The sequence below is a fragment of the Spinacia oleracea genome, chromosome 6 (assembly GCF_020520425.1).
Source record: "Spinacia oleracea cultivar Varoflay chromosome 6, BTI_SOV_V1, whole genome shotgun sequence".
Taxonomy (NCBI): Eukaryota; Viridiplantae; Streptophyta; class Magnoliopsida; order Caryophyllales; family Amaranthaceae; genus Spinacia; species Spinacia oleracea.
Genome location: NC_079492.1, coordinates 139,921,966 through 139,948,614, shown reverse-complemented (window position 1 = coordinate 139,948,614; position 26,649 = coordinate 139,921,966). Strand labels below are relative to the sequence as shown.

The window sequence follows — 26,649 nt, the reverse complement described above, 5'->3', positions numbered from 1 at the left end:
AATCTCTAAATTATGGCCTTCCCCTCCAGACAAGCATGAAGAATGAATTTGAAGCCGGACTTAGACCTTGTTTTTTAGAGATGAATTGAATTGAACTGGACTGAACTAAATTAAATGCTCCTGGACCGAACTTAACTAAACTTAATAATAAATATAAAAAAAGATCAATAATAAATAAATAACAAATATTTGATCATTAATAATTAATAATAACAAATAACAAATGAAAAATGAAAAATGAAAAATTACAAATGAAAAATTACAATTAACAATTACGGAGTAACAAGTAACAAATGACAAATAATAAATAATTGGAATCATTAAAATCTTTATGATCCTCAGAATCTCGTTTGCGATCAAAAGTTCGGTCATGATTAGAGGATGATGGCGTTCTACGCGGGAAAAACAAAAAAAAAACAGAGCAGAGAGTGTATCAAAGTTTTGGGGAAAAAAGGTTGTCAGGGAAGCTTTTTTGTATCAGGTTCAGGTTTCGATTTTGAGAACTATGTATCAGGTTCAGGTTTCGATTCTGAGAACTATGGGTCATAAGTTTAACTTAATAATAAATAATAAATAACAAATAATAACAAATAACAAATACTACCTTCATTCCTAAATGTTATTTACGGTTACTATTTTCACCCGAATTAAGGTAAATTAGAGGGTGAGCTAGTGGGATAGGTCATAGGTATTAGCAAGTGGGTGAGAGCGACCGTAAATTATATCTTAATTATTAATTATTTTTATTTTTTATGTTATTAGTTTCACAAGTTTGAGAAATGCGTTGTTACTCAATATCACCACTTATAACCGCGTGCTAAACAAAATCTCAAAGCATGAGAAAGTATATGTGACACGTGGCTCTCTGCTTATGGATCGTTCACTCCATGTAATCTTCATTTACGTTAAAAAAATGTCAAACATGGTTTACGTAAGGTTTGAACCCTTGAACCTTGAGTTTAAACAAATAAGCTTTTACCACTAAGCTATTACATGTTTCATGTTATCATTTGCAAAAAAGAAGAAGTAAATATGAATGTTATTAATGTAGTAACCCGAGACATCGCTCAGACCCAAAAACTAGTTTAGATCATCAAAACAAGCAAAGTTGACGTGAGTGGAGTAGTGGACATTCAAGAAAAAAGCATTGCCACTTCACATGATTGAGCCCAGACCTTAATAATCTAATAACATATTCTCTATATTTCACTAAAAACTACTGCCATCCGGTTGATATACTTTTAGTATGAATTCTCTACAGTTTGACACAATTAATTACAACAACATTTGGGTTTGGTCAAGTGAAGAGTCAAAGTAACGCCATAGACTAGATTGTTGAGCGCTAGTAGTCATCTTGAACAAATTTGAGGATCAACTTTGCAACGGCAGATGGCTTTTCTACATGAGGGACATGTCCACAATCTGGTATAGGGCGCAGAATGGCATCTTGCAGCTCACCATACAGCCTCTGGTTTTTATTACACAGGAGAAGAGATCAGCGGGTTGTTATATACAGAGTACTGCGTAAGTAATGAGGTAATCTGTAGTTCTGTAACTTACATGTGCAAGCTTGTACCTTATGATCTGATCATCCTCGCCCCAGATGATAAGTGCCCGTTGTCTGACCTGTTTTGTGCGAATACCAGAGTTTTTAGGTACGAAAATATAAGTTGGTTTTAGAGAAATTTGTTGGAGAAGACAAATACATAGTACAAAGGAAGCAAATAGTCACTGTTTAAGGTGGACAAAAGTAATGTTGTCTGTTGTAGTTGTCATAATCGTTTCACAATAACAAATATGGATGATTTTAAACGTGACAGAATAATCTCAAAGCTCAAATTCTAGATGTTTTTCAGGCCCAAAATATCCCTAACTACTATATGCAGGCTCTAAATATCCCCATATCCACTAAACATGAGCTCAACAGAACCATGAATAATTTTATTTGGTCCAAATCTGAAAATTCTAAAGGGATTCATCTTGTGGCTTGTGGGATGGGAGAGAACTGCTACTCCTAAAGACCAGGGGGGGTTAGGCATTAGATGTTGTAAAGCCTTGAAGGCTTGAACAAAGCCCAAATCACTAAGTTATGCTTGAAAATGTTAAATGTTGAATCAACAAGGAAACCTAGCTATGAGGGTTATTAAGGATAAATAATCAAAAGGTGGTGATAAGTTTAAATCCTTTAGGTATGATTGAATGGTTCCCCCCTGTGGAAAAGTATGGGTAAAACTTGGTCAGTTTTTTCATATTCTATTTGTTGGGGTGTGGGAAAGGGGAGAGTTTTTTTCCTTTGGCACAAAATATAATTGCTTGGGGTTAGGTTCTCTTAGAAGTCTCATTAGTGGCCCGTCGAGGGAGGGAGAGGAAACTTTGACCCCTACGGGCTACGGCCCATTTGGTAGCCGATAATAAATGGTGGAAATAGGAATAAATCCAAGTGTTATTTGGCAAGAAAATAACATCATGATGTCCATGGTAATGAAGCTTAGTCTTAAACTTGGTGTTTTTCTTCATAAATTTGCATTGCCACCTACTACCACTCCCCAAATAGTAATAAAAATTTATAAAGAAAAAGAGATAATTTTGAGTGAACTAGAATTACCATGGGAATGAATATGGATTCTCCTCACAAATTTACATACAAATACATTCCTATTGACACCATTTATGGCCAGCTACCAAATGGGCCGTTAATGTTTGTATCAATAATCAAACTTGGGATGTGTCTCACCTCTCTATTAATCTCCCTGCTCATATCTTACAGTCTATGCACTCCATTCCTATCCCTGATCCTATACACTCGAAACCTTTGACTTTATTTTCAAAGGTTTCACTGTGAATACAAAATTTGATTTTGATTTTTAAAAAGGTGTTCATCTTTTTGCTATTCCTGATGCTATGTATTGAATTGATCATTTGATCTTGACCGGATTTGTAGGTGTGATACCTTACCAAAGAAAAATTCATTTCTCTGGTTGGTTATCGAATATAGACTACCACACAAAAACTTCTATTTTCTCGAAATATGTCTCAATTTGGTACTTACCGGTGCCCTCAACCAAATAAGGACTCTCTTCACATTCTGAGAGATTGTCAGCAAGCGGGACAAGTTTGAGACCTATTCCCTCCCCCTCCCCCCCCCCCCCCCCCCCCTCCCTCCTTCTCCTTTTTACCCAACCCCTTGAGTCATGGCTGAACCAGACCTCAGACACCCATCCAACCAGGCAACCGTTACCCACACTACTTTCCCATGGAAACCTTCTTTCCACGCATCATCTAGTCCATTTGGCTAAGAAGAAACATGGCCATCTTCCAATAAACTTTCAAACCCCCGCACCTGTGTAATACAGAAGCTTACAACTTGCCTGGGAACTTTCTCCTCTAAACCAGCTTAGCCTATCCACTTTCCCCGCCCAACTAGCCATATATGTTCCCCTCCTCCCCCGGGGGATTGGTTGAAAATGAATTGTGATGTCTCCTTCTCCAAGGACTCAAAACGTGCAGGTGGATTTTCAGAAACAACCATGGACATTGGATCCTTGGTTTTCAAAAGAAATGCAGTCTACTCAGTTCTTATGGGGGAATTATTAGCTATTTTGGAGGGACTGAAAATTGCAATTCAATGAGGATGGAATGAAGTCATGGTTCATTCGGATTCAAACAGGCTGTTGACAGAATCTCAGATTATGATGATATTCATCGCAACATCGTTATACAATGCAGGGCTCTTACATGCGGGATTGAGTTTTTTAAGCTGGAGCATGCAAGGAGGGAATCAAACAAAGCAGCTGACGTTTTGGCTAAGCTGTGTAGAACCACTGATTGTAATAGTAACGGAAATTCTGCAGATATCATTTTAACTAACCCTCCTGGTTTAGTTTCGGATGTAATTATGGAGGAAATGTCTCCCTAGACTTTTTGTAGCTACTCTTAAATTTTACTCTAAACTTTTCCCTGCTTGCATAAAAATAAAAATACTAGATGTTCTTCGTTTAGTCAGTCAATAACAACATATCCACGATTGTCCTATTTTTTCATGCCTGTCACTTTGCAATAATCTTGAACATAGCACGAGTTTTACCATAAAAAAGATAGGAGCTAAGGTAACTACAAGGACCTACAGATTTTACCAATTAAATATGTTTTTTTTGTCTATTGGTGCATTGAATAGAAAGCTAAAGGAGTTTTAACTCGCATTCATTTGAAATCCTTAACCCTAAGCAAATAAAGTTAAGGTAATAAGGTCCTTAACCCTTAACTTTGTTAAAGTTTAGGTCCCCCGTTGTTACCTTTACTCCAAAAAGAAATTGCACGGGTATTTAATTATTTAAAATCCCTCTATTCACCATTCTAAAATAGATCAATTCCAACTCAATATCAATTTAATGCACTACAAGTCTACAATGGTGCTTTATCCTACACATACATCTACTTCAAACACCTCAGATTTATTCGAAACAAACCTGTTTTATCAGGGAAGTAACATTGTAACCTCCACTTGCCATGAAACTAAGCGTTGCATCCCTCCACCAAGGCAAAAGGCAATGTAATCGACCTATCTGTAAGGTTACATTGGAGAAACGATCACATCTCAAAATCAAGGTAATTTGGAAACTTCATAACTGTTAGAAGGATTAAAAGATTCTCACTTTCATCCAATCAAAGCTGGTACTCAATGGTATATTCTTAAACACCAACTTATTCACATACAGCCGCAGTGGTATGCTTTTTAATAATGCTAGCTGCTCCAAGAAAAACAAAATGTCAGATTGCAATGTATTGACGAGTAGAGCACTTAAGTAGTCAACGCAAATACTTGGAACTGAAAACCAATGCTCAAGACCATCTAGAAAACAAAAGTTCGACAAGCAGTGGCACTCACACCAGCATTAGCAATTATAATGGGCAGTCGTGCAATTCCACCTATACCTTCTGAATACACACTTGCGTCAATCAGAACCAATTTACTGACCTGAAAACATGAGCCAGATATAGTTCAAACTTCAGGATGGTAGTGCCTAACTTCTCAATATGTTTTGTAAATCTCATGAAGGGATGACTCACACTCTCGGGATGGTTCACTGCAAAGTCAATTGCGATAGCAGCCCCTAGACTTGGTCCCACGAGTACTACAGGCCTTTTGATATACAATTTCCAGAACTGTAATTATTAAGACACAACTGAATACTTGAGAAGACAGCATTTCATACTAACAGTGGAGTTGAAATGAAGCCAAAAAAATAGAGGATTTAACAGCTTTTGACTACCTTGTACAGATGATCACGCTTAGATTCCACATCACAAGGTGGAAGCTGTTCTGGTAAACCATATTGAGGTCAAACGGTGCATGTTAGATAAGAGAGAGAACATCTAACTAACAAAGAGTCAGTGAGGACAATAAAAGTCCGAGAATATTGTATAATAACATTGAAGAAGCATACCTAAGTTGGAAAAACCCCAACCAAGAATATCAACAGCCCAACACTCAGCGCCAGCTTCTTCGAGTAATGGGTAAACACATCTCCATTCTAAACAAGAACTGGAAATTTATGAACAATATAGAAATTCAGCGACGAATACACTAAGACACAATATGAGCATATACCATCTAAAGAACCCACCTGTCAAACCCATGTAAGAGAACGACTGGGTTGGTGTTACCTTGAATAGATGGCCTTATGCAGCTACTCATGATGCACGTGTCTGAGAACGAAACCTTTAGCAACAGAGGAAAAACGTGTTACTGTTTTAGAGTTCCGTAATTCCTTGGAGTCAACAAAGTCGAATAAACACCGAATCCCAACTACTAATAAGGCCAAAGAAACAATTTAGAAAAGCAGAACGAACAAGGAGAATCGTTCCAGTAATGTGTCTTTTAGAGATTCCTCGGAACTTTTTTTAGTTTGATTGCCGTACTTCTCAAGAACAAGGTCCATAACTACAATCAACTTTTTCTTTCGGACCTTTTCATCAGTTATTCTGTAATTTAAGGTGATTCACATTGTGCGCATAATAGTAAATACAGAGTAATTCACAAGGTACTGCTGCACTTATAGCTTAATTTAGTTTAATCAGCAAATATAAATTCAATTCAGTAAAAATCAGTCTAAGAGAACAAGACTAATTAGTGAATTCAAACGGCAGGATGGTGAAGATCCTCTCTCACATTGTGGATACCTTAAATTACAAAAGTATACGGTATTAGTGTATTACGGTGAAATTTACCCTTTTACAGTCGAAAATTGTGCACTAGTTGTAAAAATTGCAGAAAATTTTGTCGAAAGGGAAAATAAACCTTGCATTAGTGCTCTTTTAGTAGTTGTTAGACCTGCACCTAGCAAAACTGCCCGGGCCCTAATTACCTGACTTGTGCCTGAACTAGACGATTCAATACTGATGCAAACTAAAATCTAAATATGCCTGAAGCCTGAAGTTGATCATATTCCCACAATAAGCTAATTAACAGTTCGCTGAAAGGTACCCGGCCAACCCCAAACAAAAAGACTCATTATCCAAATATGAGTCAAATCATGAACGGATGAACCTGAATCAAACGACCCATTTGCCACGGTGCCACCTCTTGTAGCAATTAGCAGTCTTAGCAGTACTACCTAATCAGGCTTAATACAGGGAAAATAAAGAAAATTGAAACATACCACCAGTTGTAAAGACAATAATTTAGTATAAGAAAACAAAATCCACAATCTTTCTCATGTTCTGACAATTCAACATTTCCACAATCTGCAACTCCAAACAGAAATTTCAAAACAACACATTCAAACCAGTTTATGGATACATGCAAATGCATTTTCTGAATTCAAATTCAAAAACCAGTCTAAATCAACAAAAAAAATACTCAAAACATAGAAACTACAATATAAATTAACAAAAAAAAAACCCCAGAAATTAAATTAAAAAATGAAAGAGCGAAGAAAGAATAACCTGAACAGGTAAACGTTCAATTCTGAAAGCCAAGTTTCTGGCAAAAGGGTCTTTGATTTTCTGGATTTGTTTGGGTAAAAATGATGGAAATTCTTGATCTGCTCTCACTCTCAGTATCATTTTACTGTTTTTGAACCCTTTCAGGTATTGCATTGTTGAATAGCTTGCTGCTACCATTTTTATTTTTTCTCAATGAAACTGAATTTCTTGACCCTTTATACTTCCTCCATTTTTATTTCTTATTTACACGACACAATTGAGTTTTGGACACTATTCATTTAAACTCCTTTGACTTCTTTTTGTTATTTATAATTAAAAAAAAAAAAAGTCGTGTGAAATCTTGTTAGATTCGTCTTAATCAACATTATTTAAATATTAACTTTTTATAATTTTTTCTTACACATAATTGACTATATTAATATTTTTGAAATTACATATTGACAAAGTAACTAAATAATTTCGCAACAAAACAAATTTTACCGACATTTTTCAGAAAATTTGAGTAGCCATGTGGAGGTATTGTTAAAAAGTTGAGTCTTTTTAAAGACCGTGAAAAATTAATTTATTGAAGTTATAACAAGAAAGGGAAAACTTGTACGAGAGATAAAACAGTAGAGTTATTTTTTAATCAGAAAAAATGGACATGCTAAACGAAGCTCAGAAATCAGTTGACAACTCACTGAATCACTGGCAACTAGCCAACTACAGAATACTTGGTAAAAGGGAACAAATTAACTCACTTTTGTCAATTACGAGTAAATGTTGTGTGTTAATGATCTAGGATTAATATCGGTTGAAGGTTGAACTACTTTGCCTCTAGTTTCAATTTAATTAATTGAAATTGAAGAAACTCAAAACCCTAAATTACCTTATTTAACTTTATCTTTTCCTCTGCTTTTCTCTCTCCTCCGGTAAGTGATATCCGCCGCTGCCTCCAGCTCGGCCTCCGGTAAGCCTCCTTTCATCCAGTCGCTGGCGCCGCCGCCAAAGCTGCTATGGCAGCGAGTTGGTTGTTGGTGTTGACAAGTCTGTGTTGTTGTAATTTACTTTCGTTGCTGACGGAACGCCGCCGTCACTTCTTTTCCCCGGAGTCCGTTGTTACTGCCGCCGGTTGTGTTGCTGGTTGTTGCTGATTGTTACCACCCCAATATCAGATTGTTGATATTTTTACAATATTCTTCTATCAAGCGGCTGCCTCATCCATTGGTAAGCTTGGTTCTCTTCCACGGGTTGGACAGATAGTCCACTTAGTAAGACCGTATGAGGTTCCACCTTAAAATTATATGGTAATAAAGGGAGTAGCCCATTTATTTTATTAAGTGATTAACTCTCTCATCTTTTGACACTCACATTTATTGTTTGAGAAAACTTGTTTCAAAAGATTTGATGAAATAAAGAATGGAGCTTGCAATATTCAAGTCAAGAGTCTTAGATGAAGTAAAATTACTAGTATTAGTGGTATCTACGTTAGTTTATGATGTTAAGTTACGATCCTATGCCTAGTGGGTAGTGTTAGCCTAATAGCGTTGTTCACTTGTTTGCCGTGTAGTATTAGGTAATGCCTTTTACTATATATATCTTTGTTTATCAATGTTTCAACTGAATATATTTCGAAAAAATATGCGCAATCAGTCATTGAGAAGATTAACAATTTCTTTGAATATAAAAATAAAATTTCCCTAATATTTATTCCTTCTTGAAGGCCAATTTAGGTTAACCTAAATTTTATGCAATGGCAAATTGGAGTGAACTCCCTCAAGAACTCGTGAGAAAAGTTGCAACTCAGCACATAGAAAATGTGGAAGATTTTGAAGAAATTGGAAAAGTTTGTTCTGATTGGAGATCTGCAACAAAGGATGTCAACTTGTGTCCTTCAAAAAACACCCAACTTCCTTGGTTGATGCTAGTTGACCCTCCTAACAGTCCACACCGCAGATTTTACAGCCTCTCAAAACACATGTTTCAAAAAATCAATTTGCCCCAACATGACGATGACGATGACGATGACGATGACGATGACCATGTGAGGTATTTCTCTTCGAAAGGTTGGCTTATTTCTTTGAGTATGAAAAACCGTAATATCACCCTTTTCGATCCCGCCTCCGGCAAATTAATCAAGCTACCAAGTGTTCCACTCAATATGCTATGGTACGGCGATTGGTATGATGACAGTTACTTAGGGCACTTTTCCAAATTTATTCTATCGGGAATACCGTCCTCTTGTGATGACGATTTTACGGTGGCAATGATGTTCGACGGGAACCAACAATTGGCCTTTTGGAGACCCGGGGAACAAAAGTGGACTAAACCCGTGGTTGATTTTGACATTAATTGGATGTTGGATACCTGTTTTTTTTATGGAGAATTTTATGCCATTGATCATTTTGGAAAGGTCATGGCTTTTGGAAGTCAGATCTCAAACCGCCAACCGCGAATCGTTGTAGACTTAATAGATCAAGGTGTTCTATTCAAACAAACTAATGGCATGTTTTACCTAGTCCAAGTGGAAAGCAAATTATTGGTGGTACATAGGCATCATTTGTTACTTGATAATCATGAGAGAAATCCGGAGAACACAAATGAGGTGTGTTGGACTATATGTTTTGAGGTTTTTGAGTTGAATGTTGACAATGGCAAACTCAAATCAGTTGAGGGTGTCGGCAATCAAGCTATTTTTATAGGTCTAAACTCTACTTTTTCAGTTGAAGCATCGTCGGGTAAACGTGGTTGTAAACCTAATTGTATTTATTTTATCGATGATAATACTGAGTATTTTCAAGAAGATGCTGTTCTTATGGGAGGAGGAATCGATATGGGAATTTACAGCTTAGATGAAGGAAAACTCATTGAACGATTTTATGAAGGTCCGTCACAGTTTTGTTTCACCACTCCACCTATATGGGTGGAACGACGTGGGAACATCTAAGGTGCGCCCAACACATGCTTAATTATAAATGGAGACATTGTTGTTAGATTCATTTGTCTATTAATGTAGTTTGTTATTAATCAAGAGAATTCAAATTATGAATTATGCAAAATAAAATTTGACTTGTTTTGTTACTCTCGTATCGAGAAATCAATTCAGCTACAAGTTGTTTTTTTCCTGTACTACATACTACGTAGAAGATAGGACCAAACACAAATACATTACAACATAGATTATCCTATACTCCGTAATACGGAGTAATAGGCTTCACAAATTCTTATTTACAAATTAAGCTTATATATGTAAAAGTTGTCTATTTTTTAGTAATATATTTTTTTCATTTTTGTAAAACTTATTTCTTCAAAATCACTAATAATGTATAAAAATTAATCATTTAACCCTTTAAAATGTTTATCTATCACCTTTTTTGGTCAATATAAAAGTTAATAAAAAAAATAGGTTAAAGTTACAAAAAAATAGGTAAAAATTATCTTGGTGTACGATAAAAAAACTCTATCATCAACTACCACTAAAAGAATAAATGAGGCGAGTAATCGAGTATTATGGGATATAATCTTATATGTATATATATAGGATTACTATTGGTTTCGGCCAATGAAAAATAAGATTTCTAATTTATTTTTGAATTAAAAAAATCAAGTGCCACGTAGATTATTAATTAGGTGCCACATAGATATTTTAATTAATTAATTACTAATATATACAACTCCATCCAAAATCAAACATTCTAATGATTAAAAAATAAATCTAAAATAAAATTCATCGAAAATCAAACACTAATCTAAAATAAAAGTTTTCCAAAATCAAACACTAATCTAAAACAAAAATCAATCTAAAATCAAACACTAATCCAATATTAGAGCGCCACGTAGGAATCTAATGCTTTCGGCCAATGAAAAATAATATTTTGAAATTATTTTTGAATTAAAAAAGTCGAGTGCCACGTAGATAAATAATTAGGCGCCATGTAGATATTTTTATTAATTAATTATTAATATTCCGCATATACAATTTCATCCAAAATCAAACACTCTAATAATTAAAAAAATAAACCTAAAATGAAAATCCAAAATAAAAAATAATCTATTCTAATATATAAATATAGCATTAGGTATATATAAAAGTTTTATTTTAACTTAACAATTAATTAGAATTCGTGCATCGCACGGGCTAAAATCTAGTTTAAGAATAAATGAATAGATTATTTGCATAGTCTTATCTATTTTAGATTATTCCGATTTTTTTATAAGAATAAATGAAGAAGAATCCATGCACAGTTAACACGTTTTACAAATTGAATAGAATAAGGAAAAATCAAAAGAAATAAGAATACTCTATAAAGTGAGATAATAAATTCTTTACATTTTACTTCCTCCTTAATTTCTAATTTAATCGCCGGCAACAGAATTTTCATGGAGTTTTATGCAATAATATGTAATAAGTACTTCGTAAATGCTTATTTATTATTATTATTATTATTATTAGAAAAGTGGTGTGATGAGAGTTGAGTAGATGATTTTTTTAATTGAATAAGAGAAAAAATGAGACCCTAACTTTTGGTAATGAGATAAGAGAGGTAATAAAATATTAGTGAGACCATATAAACCATATATAAAATATGGCAATGAAATTGAAACGGATATATAATGTATCTTAACCACTCATACCAACCTCAATTGGTATATGAGCACAAAATTGTTTTCTCGTATATATACTACGACATTTTCCTTGTAAGAGGGATTCCTAACTTATTTTTCTGACCTTTTAACAGAACTACATGCTACTTGTATGTTTTATACTAAGCAATGTCTTTGCCTACTTGAAAGAATATATCCCGGCCCCTTTCAAAAAGTTGTAACTTGTAATTGAAAGTGTGAGGATAAGATTCTTTCTATTTTGAAAAGTATATTAGAATAAAGATTCTCGTCCTTCAAAAAAAAAAAAAAAAAAAGATTCTCGTTTTATTTTAAATTTTTTAATGCAAACAAAAGAGAAATCGTGAGCATCAAAAGTCGCACGTCCCGCCTATAAATAGTGAAATTGATAAGCTTCTCCATGCAATGCAACAAGAAGCGCGCAGCTAGCATTTCCTCAAATCGTCAAAGTTAGAACGCATTAGTCAAAGTTAGATCTTTAAATCATTAGTTTTTATGATTCATAGTTTCATTGCCAATCTTGATTTGAATTTTGTTAAAGTTCGTGCGTGTTCTTAAGAAATGCTTATACTTGCTTCTGTGTTTTTGAATTGAAGGTACTGTAAGCAAAAGATGGCAGAGATCGAAGTGAGCGAACCAAAGATGTTGGTTTTGGAGAATCCAGAAGCTGATTATGAGAAGATGATAAAAGAGTTGGAGGCTAAAGTTCAGGCGGCGGCCAACGTGGATGGAATTCGTAGTGGATCTATTGAAGTGACATCCCCTCTCACAAACTTTACCAAGACAGTGCTAACGAAGCTTGATGTGAAATTTTGGGCTGGTCGTTCGATCCACAGCTTCCCTGATTTGAAAAACAATACCACATACCTTTTTGGCCAGAGAGGCACTCTTCCTGAAGGTGTTAAGTGGGGCTATTCTTATGCTACTGGTAAAGAGTCCACTGATCGTAAGTGGGTTGCCGCTTTTGATTACGTTGCCGGCAAGGTAAATTAAATATATATCCAATCTATATATCATCTTCCGTTTTCTTGTAGTGTAATTCACATTTAACTAATACGGTAGATGACTTATTTTGACTTAACTTATATTATCTGAACTTATCTTAACTTAACTGAACTTATCTGAATTTATCTGAACTTAACTTAACTTATCTGAACTTATTTTGTTTGAAATAAACTTATTTGTGTGTGAAAATGTCTGAAAAAAACTTATTTTTGCTCAACTTATATTATTTGAAATTATTTGAACTTATCTGGATTTATTTTGTCTGAAATAAGTCAAAATAAGTCGAACAGAGCAAGGCCTAAGCTACTTTATTCTCGTAATTAATTGCATGAACTATTAATTGTATATTTATCTATATGACAGAGAATAGAAGTTCTTGATCGAATTAACCTAGCTAGCTTGTTCAATGAATTGTGTTATAGGCTTATTGTGAATGTGGACCTACTGGTCCAGTTGACTGGAACGTAGTTGCTGATAAGTTGAGTAAGTCTGAAAGCAAGATGGAGTATGTTGACCCCATTTTTGGAGGCAGGATCGTTGCTAGGGTTGCTGGCGACCAACTTATATCAACTCTCTGGTAATACGCATGGGATCATATCCGGCTAGCTTCACTACTACGTACTACTACTATGCGTTTGCGCTACGAGTAATTACCTTCCTTTTTTTTTTTTTTTTGAGGGGAATTACCTTCCTATTTAAGTACTATATACTATGTTTAACAAATAAAACGGATGCCACGACTATGCATCTTGCTTTCTATTCACTTATGGTGTATGTACGTGTACGTCATGTTTATGTTTGTCACCAAACATACAATCTATCTATATAAGAATAATTATATGTGTTTATTTACTTGTTATTTTAGATCTACACTAATATGTGCCGTTCCATCCTCAGCGTATCACTCTCCTTCTTTAGTGGACCTAATTATTTTGTGACAAACTATAAAAAACACAAATATTTTGTCGACACGTCTATTCAACCCATAAGTGAATACTTGTAACTGTTACAGTCACCTTGGTGTGACTGTTCTGATCAACTAATATTGATCAATTTCTTGTTGATCAAGTCTAATGAAGAAGAAGAAGTAAAAAGAAGAAGTAGAAGAATAGAGGACAGAAGAAAAGAATGGGAGAGTAAATAAAGAATCAGGAGAGAGAAAGATAGATAGAATTAGGAATTTTATTTATGTTTTTGATAAACTGATCACAATCAGCTTAGGCAGTATTTATACAACTCAATACCAGAATCATACAATGTAATTGTATCTGCCACATCAGCTAGTAGTTATAACAAACTCTAACAACTTCCAACTAACTAAGTATCTCAAGTCAACGTTTCTGATTGTTGACTTATCAGTTTAATATTTGTGCCTTAACATTCTTCCCCCTTAAAAAAAACTAACTTGTCCCAAGTTTAAGGCAACTGAAAATCAGGGAACTGAAGCACAAATTCAGAAGCTATTTCCCATATAGTTTCATGTATAGGACTGGTTAGCCATTTGACCAAATACTGCAGCTGATCTTGTCCTTGTTTACTGAGTACCCTACTGTCTAAAACAGCCAAAGGTTGACTCTTAGAATGAAGATCTTTGCCTTGGAACCAGTTGGGAATATGAGTTGCAATAGGCAAGGTACCATAGAATGCCTTCAGTTGGGAAACATGAAAAACATTATGTATTTAGCATCACTAGGCAACTGGAGTTTGTCGGCCACCTTTCCTATAACATCAGTGATTTGGAATGGGCCATAAAGCTTGTGAGACAACTTTTGATTACTCCTACGCTGGACTGTAGACTGTCTATAAGGTTGGAGCTTAAGCCAAACCCTATCCTCTACTGCAAACATCCTGTCAGTTGATCAGCTTGTTTCTTCATCCTGTCTTGAGCTCTTAACAGGTGATATTTGAGTAATGAAACCATAGATTCCCTTCTCTCCATACTCCTGTCCACTTCCTAATTTGTAGAATTCCCAGAAAGATAGGGTAGATGTAAAGGAGGTGGTTGTCCATAGACAACTTCATAAGGTGTAAGCTGAGTTGCTGAGTGGAAGTGGGTATTATACCACCATTCCGCCAAGGGAAGCCATGCATTCCAGTCTTTGGCGTTATCAGCACACATACACCTTAAATAGGTCTCCAAGCATCTATTAATCACTTCAGTTTGGCCATTTGTCTCTGGATGATAGGAAGAAGACAGCAGGAAAGCAGTACCATGTAAGCTAAACAAGCCTTGCCAAAATTGGCCGAGGAAGATAGCATCTCTATCACTCACAATAGTTCTAGGCCAGCCATGCAACTTAAACACGTGATCCAGGTATGCTTGAGCTACTTGAACTGCAGTGAAAGGATGAGAAAGAGAAATGAAGTGACTATACTTGCTTAATCTGTCCACCACCACAAATATAACTTCTTTCCCCCCTGATTTAGGCAATCCAGTTATAAAGTCCGTAGAGATATCAACCCAAACAGCTTCTGGAATAGGTAAGGGTTGAAGCAATACTGGATATGCAGCAGTGTCATACTTTGCTGCTTGACAAACCTTACAAGATTTGACAAATTGCCTCACATCTTTGGTCAACCCCTTCCAGTAAAACAAATTCTTAACCCTTCTAACAGTGAGATCCCTGCCAGAATGTCCACTCTCAGGTTTTGAATGCAACCAAGTGATGATTTTAGATCTAGTATCTGGCCAAACTACAAGTTTGTGTTTTCTTCTCAACAACCCATCAACCGATGTGAAATTATCCACTGCAAATGTTTCAGGTTGCTGCAGGTGTGTCAGTGTTGTGAGTAAACTGGCATCTAGGGAATAACTGGCCTTTAGTAGTTTAGTTAAGTCAGAAGAAACTACTGAAATTGCCATACACAAAATAGAAGATCCTTGAACCCTGGACAATGCATCTGCAGCTATATTCTCTTTTCCACTTTTGTACTGAATTTCATAATCAAACCCCATTAGTTTTGAAAGCCAAAACTGTTGGAAAGGAGTGGAGACTTTCTGCTGTAAAAGCCATTTCAAGCTCTTTTGGTCAGTTTTAATGACAAAATGAGTGCTCATCAAATACTGCTCCCATTTTTGAACTGCAAAAATAATTGCCAGCAGTTCTTTCTCATATACAGACAACCTTTGCCATTTGGAACCCAATGTTCTGCTGATATATGCTAATGGATGATTATCCTGCATCAACACATCACCAATACCCTTACAAGAAGCATCAGTCTCCACAACAAAAACCTTAGAAAAGTTAGGAACTGCCAAAATAGGTGAAGACACAAGAGCTTTCTTGAGAAGAACAAAAGCTTGTTGTGCTTCATCACTCCACTGGAATGCTCCTTTTTTAAGAAATTCAGTCAAAGGCTTGCATATAAGGGAGTAGTTCTTCACAAACTTTCTGTAATATCCTGCTAACCCCAAAAAACTCCTTAACTCCTTCACATTTGATGGAACAGGCCAGCTTTCCACTGTAGAGATTTTCTGTGGATCAGTTTCAACTCCCCTAACTGAAATGTAATGTCCTAAATATTCCACCCTTTCCATAGCAAAGCTACACTTACTAGCCTTAGCAAACATCATGTTATGCCTCATTAGTTCAAACACCTGACCCAAATGTTGCCAATGATCTTCCATAGTTTTGTTGTACACCAATATGTCATCAAAGAACACCAATACACACTTTCTCAATAGAGGCTTAAACACATTGTACATCCACCCCTGAAATGATGCTGGAGCATTTGTAAGTCCAAATGGCATAACTAGAAACTCAAAGTGTCCAGCATGAGTTTTAAAAGTTGTCTTGTGTACATCATCATCATGCACCCTTAGTTGATGATAACCAGCCCTTAAATCAAGCTTGCTAAACACAGTAGCACCTGCTAGTTCATCAATTAATTCATCAATAATAGGAATAGGAAATTTATTCTTAATGGTCTTACCATTTAATTCCCTCTAATCCACACAAAGTCTCCATGTACCATCCTTTTTCCCAACCAGAACCACAGGAGATGCAAAAGGACTAGAGCTGTTCTATATGATACCTCTGTCCAGCATTTCTTGGACCAATTGCTCAATAATATCCCTCTGCTTGAGTGGATACCTGTATGGCCTAATATTCACTGGTCTTGCATTAGGCTCAAGGGGAATGGTATGGTCAAATACACCCCTATGAGGTGGCAACAGTTCAGGATCAGCAAAAATGTCTTTGTATCTGTTCTTTAGTGACTCCAGTTCACTTGACATAGGTGTAATCAAGTGATTATCTAAACTCACCTCCTTAAATGATACATCTCCAACCTGTAGTAGACATAATTGGATTGCATTCTCTATAAGTTTCTCAGTAGGTGGTCCTTCCATCAATCTAACCTTTTGTGGATGCACTCCCTTTAGAGTAAACTGATCACCTCCCTGATCAAACACCATTTTCAACTCTTTGAAATACCAACAGATTGGTCCAAGTGTAGCCAACCATTGGACACCTAAGCCCATATCACACCCACCTAAATCAATCAACATGATATCAGTCACAAACAATTTGATTTGCATTTCCCATTTAAATCCCTTACAAACATGTTGGCACTTGAGATGATTGCCATCAGCCACTGCAACATGCTGAGCTGGAATGCTCTCAATGGAACACCCCATTTTCCTAGCTAGATCCAAATCCAGAAAGTTGTGAGTACTTCCTGAGTCCACTAGGATATGAAACACTCTAGACCCCTTTAACCCTTTAACTCTCATGGTTTGAAAGTTCTGGTTTCCTGATAGTGCATAAGTGATAAAACTGGTTCATTCACATCATCATCTTCATCTGTATCAGCTTCCACATCACTATTGCTATCTGTTTTATCCTCACTACTGCCAGCAATCTCCACAGTGAACAGCTATGGCTCCTTAAGTTGGCACTTATGATTCCTATCATAATGCTGATCACAGTAATAACAAAGACCCTTTGCTATTTTCTCAGCTCTCACATCAGCAGGCACATGCCTTAAGTTTTTGGTATATTTTGGGTTAAATTTGGTCATTTGGTAGGTTTTGTGTTTGGTGTGGGTAGCAGTGCAGGTAGGTTAGTGTTTACTGGCTTGTTGGAGTTCAGAGGTATAGCTTGAATAGCTTTTTGGTTGTAGCTAAATGGTTTAGGAGTATAGGTTTTCTGTGAGACTGCTGCTAGTTGTTCTTCTTGTAACCTAGCAAATCCAACTGCATCAGTAATTGTATTAGGGCTAAAAGCTTTGACAAAAGGTTTAACAGTAGGATTTAAGCCTCCAATAAAGCTTTCCAACACAAACTCCTCAGGTAAACCATGATGAGTGTTCATAACATCTGATTTCAAGTCTTCAAAGTTATCTAGGTATGTTTCTATAGAATCAGTTTGTTGCAATTTGTTGAACTGTTCTACAGTATTAGTTCCCCTGTCATCTCTAAACCTAGCAGATAAATCTAGGCAAAACTCACCCCAATCCACATTTCTTTTAGCGGACAAGTAGCTTGTTACCCATTTTTCAGCCTCATCTCACTACAACAAAACAGGGCTTTAGCGGCATTTTTTTTGCTCTTAGGCGGCATTTAAAAATGCCACTAAAACCTTTAGCAGCTTTTACCTATGTGCCGCTAGATCCAATGTCGGGAGAACATCTAGCGGGATTTATTTGATTCGCTGGTAAAGGGTCGAATATATGCCACTAAAGGTCTTTTTTTTATAAAAAAATAATCCTGTATTAAATATACAGATTATATCACATGCTCCTGCTTGATTATTTCAAAACAATTTCTTCTAGAATACTTTAAATCTTCATATTTCACTTCCATCACAACAATACACAAATGTATAATATTAGGGAGATCATTATATATTTAATAGATATGAATAATTGTTGTTACATCATCATCCAAGGTACCACCAAAAACTTGTTACATCTTTCTTGTTGTTGAACTTCAAATTCATACTTCGAACTACTTCAAAACTAACTACACATGATGCAAATACCCATTTGAAAGGCTATTTAGGCTCTTCACAACTTCCAAAATCAGCAAAAATCAGCATTAAGCTTCACAATTCAAAGGCTATTTAGGCTCTTCACAACTTCCAAAACCAGCAACAATCAGCATCAAGCTTCACAAATAATAGACAAGTTCACCCCACTTGATAAAAAAAAATAACCTGAAAAGCAAAGATCCTATTATGAAACATTATAATGGTAAAATTTAAAATACGTATTCAAATACTTATAAATTATAAGTACCTGTTCACTAAGTACTAAGTACTGAAATCATGAACTCTTCTACCTAGCAACAATGCCTTTAACAATTCTCTAAACTCCCATCAATCATTTGATCTTCTAGTTCTTCTAGGCTTATTGATGGAGGACTCATATTTGTTCGAGTGTTCACAATATTGCCAGTAGCTCCCTGAGTATCATCAGCTTCATGGGAATGAAGAGTCAATGTTAGAAGCCTCTTTCGTCTTCCCATTGAATTTGTATGCAAATCAATGAACTCAAATAATAGTTAACTTAGTATTAAAACATAAGCTGAGATGAATAAAGAACAAAGAGTTATAAATATAGTAATCAAACTAATTTACATTAAACAACATTATCTCTAGTTACTCTACTTCTCGGTTTTTCTTCCACTCAAGTCAAAACATAGTGGACACTTGCATATTTGAAGAATAGCAAGATATTTAGCATTAATTATATCGTAATTAACTTTCTAACTAATAAGGGTATCTTTAGTGGTCCAATTACTACCTAATCCCTCACTAAACAAACGAAAATCCTCCAAAATTACTAAGATAGTATATAGCTGACATGTTGGATGGTAAAGAAGAAGGGGAATTCAACCCAATTATGTAAATCTCCAAAATCTCTATTTGTCTTTCTATTATCAAGAGAACATAATGTAATGAATGAAATAAATTCTTCAATCATAATTAACATAAAAGTGCAATTATTCAAGGAAATAGTTTGTCCCTTGACTCTTTGAGAATTGTTATGCCATCTGAACCAAGTAACCAGATAAGAGGGGATAATAGACGATAAAAAAAAGAAGCTAAAATACACAGTGATATTCTAATAGGTAAAGGAGATTAAATACTCCTTTGTCCCAGATCACGTTAACATAATCTGCAAGTATGTTGTCAAATTAAGAAAGACAAGCAAGTAAATTGCAATCAAATTATGAACCAGATAAACAAGTGCGAGTATTACCTTAACGAGCAATAAGGCTCTAAGAAACAAGAACATCTACAAGAATTAAACTAATTACCAATTACCAATTACCATAAGTCCATAACAAGGCGAAAATAAAATGGAAGCTAAGCAAAGTCAGAGATTACATAATGCAAACTAAATGAAATCAAATCTGACGTAACTAAAGCATTAGACCAATTTTCATCTGCAATTTTCAAAGATTAAAGATAGTACAAAAATCAAGCCCATAAACTTAAACTCTTATACCAAATTAAAAGAAAAGAAAATAGATCTTTGATTATTCCTTAACAAGTCGACTTACCCGTTCGATCGAAGAAGCACTAACGCCTAACCAATCAAACCCTTGATGCCGCCACCACCGTTGCAGCCACCGGGTCAAATTCCACCTCAATTCTTGTATTTTTAGCAAGAATCTCCAATTTTGTAATGAAAATAAAGAATTTCAAAGCTGTTGGTAGAGAATTGCATCAATATTTGAGTAGTGAGAATTGTAGATGAGAGAGAAAATGTTGGAGGCGAGGGTTTGAGTTCTGTTTTTGGAGTTATGTGAGGGTTTCTTTGGGTTGGAAAAAATCGAAGCGCGGATAAAACTAAATTGGTCCAAATCACCGCGCCTAGTGGGCTAATACACCGCCAAAGAAAATTTGGGCTTTTACTGGCATTTTTAAGAAATGCCACTAGATATGCCGCCTAAAGACGTATTATAGTGACATTTAACATAAATGCCGCTAGATAAATGCCGCTAGACTAGTAAATTGTTGTAGTGTCTATCATATTCAGTGAAGCCAAGTCTACTTTGTGATCATCACTGACATTGCAAAGACTAAAATATCTGCTACGCTTCTTGATCCACACTCTACTGTTAGTTCCATCAAACTTAGGAAAAGAAATCTTGGGGTTGTATCCCATAGGTTTAGAAGCATTACCATCCTTTGGAGTATCTGTGTGTCTGCTGTTTTCTGAACTGGAATCCCTCATCTGATTCTTCATTTCCAGCAGCAGATTCATCACTCCATCCAATTTCTTGGATTGATCTTCAATCTGAGCAGATTGACTCTCAACCCTTTTTGATTGTTCGAGCAATTTTTCCTCCAATTGCCTCAAATGATCATCCATTGCTCTTCTGGTTGCGGGAGCCATATTGTATTTCAATCAATTTTTTTTGTTGGCCACAAGTCGTAGCTTCGATTTCTGAAAAGATCACACTGATTAAATTGATCGAATGTGATCAAGGTGGCTCTGATACCAATGTTACAGTCACCTTGGTGTGACTGTTCTGATCAACTAATATTGATCAATTTCTTGCTGATCAAGTCTAATGAAGAAGAAGAAGTAAGAAGAAGAAGTAGAAGAATAGAGGACAGAAAAAAAAGAATGAGAGAGTAAAGAAAGAATCAGGAGAGAGAAAGATAGAATTAGGAATTTTATTTATGTTTTTGATAAACTGATCACAATCAGCTTAGGCAGTATTTATACAACTCAATACCAGAATCATACAATGTAATTGTATCTGCCACATCAGCTAGTAGTTACTCCCTCCGTCCCAGATTAGTTGTTACACTTAACTTTGCACATAGTTTTAGGTGATAAGTGGTTGTTTGGTTATCAATTGTTATTTTATTGAAAACGTAGATGTGATAGGAGTTAGTTGGGTATTTTTTTAATTGAATGAGAGAGGGTGTAGGGACAAAAAAAAATTAGTGGGAAGAGAGAGACAACATAATAATTGTGGGGTCATTCCTAATTTAGAAGTGTAACAACTAATCTGGGACGGACGAAAAAGAAAAGTGTAACAACTAATCTGGGACATAGGGAGTATAACAAACTCTAACAACTTCCAACTAACTAACTATCTCAAGTCAACGTTTCTGATTGTTGACTTATCAGTTTAATATTTGCGCCTTAACAGTAACACCTTCAAATTTATCTCTATTTTATCTACTAAAGTGAATACTGTTACAGTAAAATGTATAAGGCAGATAAATTGATTAATTTAACTGTAAATCTGGTTTAACTAAAAGAATCTAAATTTGAAAATAAATGTAGGTGATTGACCAATGTTTACTAAAAATTTAAGAGTAGTCTATTGATTTGTACATACATAATTAGAATACAAATAAAGTAGAAAATCAATCAAGTATAAATAAGAGCGTATAAAAACAATTACTATGCTCACTGTTAGTTAACAAAATGAGACCGCTAGCCATGTACATTTTTTACGGGTCCTCGCCAGTAGCCTATATACTTAATCTTAAATATTAAAAATAACTTTAGCTACATTCTCATCATTTTAATATTTTTATACGGAGCACGGATAATAATTTATTGATATTAATGAAGTTTTAAAGGCAGGTGGATTGAAAGTTTTACTAATATATCGTAATTAACTATTTCCAAAATCATAAGATTTAGATGCTTAAGTTTCCTTATTAATATGTTTGCAACAACGAAGTTGTGAGGGGGTCGAAAAAGCACGAGGCTAATGCGTGACCTTGTCCCTCGTGGGTGTGACGATTCTTTTTATTCAATCAAGTGTAATTGGATTTCCTGTGAGTATACACCCAATTGACTAGTAATATAGGAGTCGTCATTCAGTTTTTAACGACAATGAGAAAAACTGACAAAACCCGGTTATCGTGACATAAAGGGAGTGCAATTATGTTTGACCACGACGGCCAAAGGTTCCCTTGTGATCCCTGGTGTGGAGATCTCTCAATATACACCCGCAAGGTAGAGATTGAGGGTTCGGGGGACTGTAACTACCGAGAGGAGTAATTCGCTCGTCGATAACTCCAGAGGCAGGATATCCTTACTAGCTCAGCATAAATAATTGAAGGGACATGCGTTAACTATTAAACTAATCTGAATTGATTTTAGCAATATGCAACATATAATACTAATTCGATCGTGATTATCTGATTTAAATAGCATTAAGGGACCTAGCATGATAATCCGATTTCCCAAAAATATTATATTTGTTAGGCGTGATAGAACAATCATATTAGGTTAGTTTAACAGTTCATAAAAAGGGCGAGGAAAGTAGTTAAATCATCGAAAAGGGACACATTACGACGCACCCTTGAGAGGTGCGTCACGGTTCTCAGAAAACTAACCACTTTGACTTTGCTATTTCTCCTTTTTATTTAACGAATCTCAATTATGGGACAGGATACGTTCTGTTCGATTTATGGATCGATTGCGACAGAACGCGTGAACAATTTCGCAGCGAGAGGCTTAGGCTAAGGGTTGGAGTCAATACTCAGAATAATTATGTGTTGTTGTGTGTCGTTTCACGTCGAAACTAGGGGTCTATTTATAGGGAAGAGTTTGTGGAAAGATAGAATTGCAGAGTTCTAATCCGCAAAGAATTAGGAAAAGAGACGTACCCAGGTAATTTCGGCGCCCAGCTCTAGGCGTCAAAGATTTCGGCGCCCAGGGCTGGGCGTTGAAAATAGAGATCCATGTAATTTCAGCGCCCATGGCTGGGCGTCAAAGATTTCGGCGCCCATGGCTGGGCGTTGAAAGTGATGTCTGGGCCGAATTCTTTGTCAGATTCGGATTCCAGAAATCCGTAGAGTTTGAGATTAATTCGAGTCTTTTAGCGCGTATCAATTTTGTGACGGAATGCGTCTGGGCCCGTTACGAACTCTAGGCTCGTTAGGATTTCAATTAATACGTAACTCTTATTTCCGAATCATATTAGGAATAGGATTCTCGCAGTTTTCTATCTCATTTAGGATTTATGTTGGAATGCAACACCTAATTCTGACAGGTTTCTATCTTTTATGATTTGCCACTTTTAGAAGCTACCTTTTACGGCAGTTACTATTTTTAGCAGGTTTCCATAAATAGCAGGTTTCGGGTGAAATGAAATGGGGAATCGAGATTCGTTTATTTTATAGGAGATGCGTTGTCAAGTGGATTTTTTATGCTTTCATCATCGAACCTTTCCCTTGCGGGAATGGGGACAAAAGTAGGTGTCTACAGAAGTATTTTTTATATGTTAATATAAATGATTGCAATATCATTTTAAAATTCTGTGCAACGTACATTAAATTTATATATGTAAATGGTGCATCACATTTGATGATGGTTAGGGCGAGTTTGGATTTTAGATTGGGCTAACAACAAAGATAAATGTAGATGATTGTCTAATGTTGACTAACAAATGAAGATTTGTTGTTGGGGGGCAGCCATATAGATAACATATACCCACTATGATGATGGGGCGAGCTGAGTTTGAATTTATTGAATTTGAGAGTACTCGATCACGCAATCCTAATTATGTATGTCACTTTTAAAAAAAATTATCAATATTACACTCCCTCCGTTCCATAATGATGTTCCAATTTAGGTTTCTGACACTATTCACAGTGGAAGAGAATTTTCTAAATTATTTCCAATATATAAGAAAAAAACATATTCAAGTGAGATCTTATTTGATTTGTCTCAATGAAACTTTAAGAACATCAAATGATTATAATTTTTAATATTGTGTAATTATAGATAAAAACGATACAAAATGTGTGTTGGCAAACTTGAAAAAAGAAATTGGAACATTATTGTGGTAGTAGCTTAGCTAATACAATCAATTTTAATATTTCGTAATAAACTTATGTCAAGATATTTAAGAGTTAGTTTGAAGGAAAAGTGAATTATTTATCGAATATAGAGATGTTAGATTGTCAGTGGGGTAGGTTTTGTGGGAGATCCCCAGGCATCCGGCCCAAGTGGGCGGGGATGGAGGAAAGTTTTATAAGTGATGAGTTTAAAAAAATGTTCTTCTCGCGGGCTACCGGGCGTAATTAGATTGGACCCGCCGCATAGCTAATCCTACATCTAATTGATTATGAATATATATAAAAAAATTACTACTAACTTACCTAATATAATATATTTTTTATTTACTCAATTACGCTAATCAGAAAAACGAATTGTCAAAAACTCTAGAGTAGAGTTTTAAAATTTAAAGCTCTACTACCAAAAAAAGTTGAATCTATGGGTGGGTTTGATGAAGGTGTGGATACATGGGGGTGATGAAGAGGGGATGAAATTTATTTTGTACCTCTCGGGACATGGATTAGAAGGGGCCGGTATCATCCCTATCGCGGATGAAGGGGATGGGGACGATCACTATAGGGTATGGGTGTGGAGGCTCCGCCCCGCCTCAAAGTCATCTCTAACTGAATAAAATAAATTGTGCAGGTGGGTGTTAACTAAGACCTGTCAAACGGGTCGGTCGGGTCGGGTTGTAAAAATTTACTTTCGGGTTCGGGTTAAATCGGGTCTGTCACTTTCGGGTTCGGATTTGCAAATGCTTGTTCAAGACCCAGAACTTTCGGGTTCGGGTTGACCCAACGGGTTGAGAGATTTTAAAACGCGCATTATATTTTCATTAATTTAGGTTATAAAAATACAAAATATTGGGACAAATTAACAAATTTTCCTAAGAAAGTTTATATTTAGTCAAATTCAACCATAAAATGGCGTATAATTCAAATTAAAATCATATTACACACAACAATAGTAAAAACAACGTGTCTATTATGCTTAAATTTTTCTCATAATCTCATTTATTACTATAAATACAATGATTTTCAATCGGTCGGGTCCAAAACGGGTTCGGTCGGGTTTTGACCCATTCCTTTTCGGGTTGCTCGGGTTCGGATAAAATCGGGTTACGGGTCACAAAATCTTGTTCAGGACCCAGTATTTTCGGGTCGGGTTCGGGTCGGTTTTCTAGTCGGGTCGATTTTTGACAGCTCTAAGTGATCGGGTAATGAGGTTGATGGGGCAATTGTGCGAATATTAAGTGAGTATTACTATCAAAGTGAATGGTGGATGAGATAACTTTATGATTGACACACAAGTGGTGAATGGGAATGAAAATAACTTTATCTATTTATACCCCTTATTTTTTTAATTGTTTTAATACAAATTTATCCATCATTAATTTTAAATTAGGAAATATCTATAAACTCTATTTTGACGATAGTTGTCTACCATATTTCATATAAATTTATATTCAGATTACGGGTACTAACTAAAGTGAATACTGTTACGGTAAAATGATAAATTGATTAATTTAACTGTAAATATGGTTTAACTAAAAGAATCCAAATTTGAAAATAAATGTAGGAAGTCTTAAACCATATAACCAAACTGGAATTGATTTTAAACAATTTAAACAATAAATGTAGGAAGTCTCAATTTAATTGTTTGTTCTTCTATTAAAACTAATTGATTTTGACATGGTCTGTACACAAGTGACACAACAAAGATTAAGTCATCTACTAATGGGTACAATCCAAAACTAATTATATTAATTAATTACACGATCTAGTAATTGAAACAAAACTCAATTAATAACTTGGAATAATATCCTATACTCCAAACTTGCTAAGTGAAGGATCATACTACATGTACACCTATTGTACAAGACATTTTGTACACCATGCTTTTTTATTGGTTGAAATGACATATTTATTGTCTTTCATTCTCATTTTTTTAGTGGGTTTGATGATGTATCAATAAATTAATGGTATTGTACAAGAGAATATTATACACTAAATGTACATGTAGCTTTTTCCCTAAGGGAATTAATAAAATTGGTATTTAAAGATCGAAGAGTGTTGACATTAGGAACGTAGTTACTTAATTTATTAGGACAGTATGTGTTAAACATATATTTAATGATATGTACGTCAGTACATGTAGATTTACCAATAAGATCATCTCTAATGGTAAGCTAATTTGACAATTAGTTTGTTATGCCACATAAGATTTCAAGCTATTTCATTGTCTAGCTAATTTGTGCTCCAATGGCTAGCAAGTAGCAACTAGCTTGTTATTTAAATTGGTCTCACTTGTCCCACTTGTCAATTAATT

General features: G+C 35.4%; 3 protein-coding genes and 1 long non-coding RNA gene across 4 annotated transcripts; 2 read left to right on the top strand and 2 right to left on the bottom strand.

The window, feature by feature from the left end:
* Positions 1-1,023: 1,023 nt before the first annotated feature.
* On the bottom strand, positions 1,024-7,599 carry LOC110778412 (alpha/beta hydrolase domain-containing protein VTE7). The gene is made up of 10 exons (XM_021982976.2): positions 6,946-7,599; positions 5,625-5,719; positions 5,445-5,542; positions 5,271-5,320; positions 5,068-5,163; positions 4,886-4,975; positions 4,653-4,745; positions 4,467-4,562; positions 1,561-1,626; positions 1,024-1,468 (listed from the first exon to the last, which is right to left on the bottom strand). The coding sequence occupies exons 1-10, from the start codon at positions 7,120-7,122 to the stop codon at positions 1,343-1,345; spliced, it is 987 nt and encodes a 328-aa protein (XP_021838668.2). The 5' UTR covers positions 7,123-7,599; the 3' UTR covers positions 1,024-1,342.
* Positions 7,600-7,804: 205 nt separating this feature from the next.
* Positions 7,805-10,033, top strand: LOC110777828 (uncharacterized). The gene is made up of 2 exons (XM_021982418.2): positions 7,805-8,151; positions 8,648-10,033. The coding sequence occupies exon 2, from the start codon at positions 8,678-8,680 to the stop codon at positions 9,869-9,871; it is 1,194 nt and encodes a 397-aa protein (XP_021838110.2). The 5' UTR covers positions 7,805-8,151; positions 8,648-8,677; the 3' UTR covers positions 9,872-10,033.
* Positions 10,034-11,864: 1,831 nt separating this feature from the next.
* LOC110778012 (uncharacterized) lies at positions 11,865-13,400 on the top strand. Its single transcript, XM_021982571.2, has 3 exons — positions 11,865-12,016; positions 12,144-12,531; positions 12,975-13,400. Exons 2-3 carry the CDS (start codon positions 12,160-12,162, stop codon positions 13,131-13,133), a joined length of 531 nt encoding a protein of 176 aa, XP_021838263.1. The 5' UTR covers positions 11,865-12,016; positions 12,144-12,159; the 3' UTR covers positions 13,134-13,400.
* Positions 13,401-18,317: 4,917 nt separating this feature from the next.
* Positions 18,318-20,521, bottom strand: LOC110783670 (uncharacterized). Its single transcript, XR_002532130.2, has 3 exons — positions 20,063-20,521; positions 18,793-18,972; positions 18,318-18,710 (listed from the first exon to the last, which is right to left on the bottom strand). It is a non-coding gene; the product is annotated as an uncharacterized lncRNA (long non-coding RNA).
* Between the last annotated feature and the right edge of the window lie 6,128 nt (positions 20,522-26,649).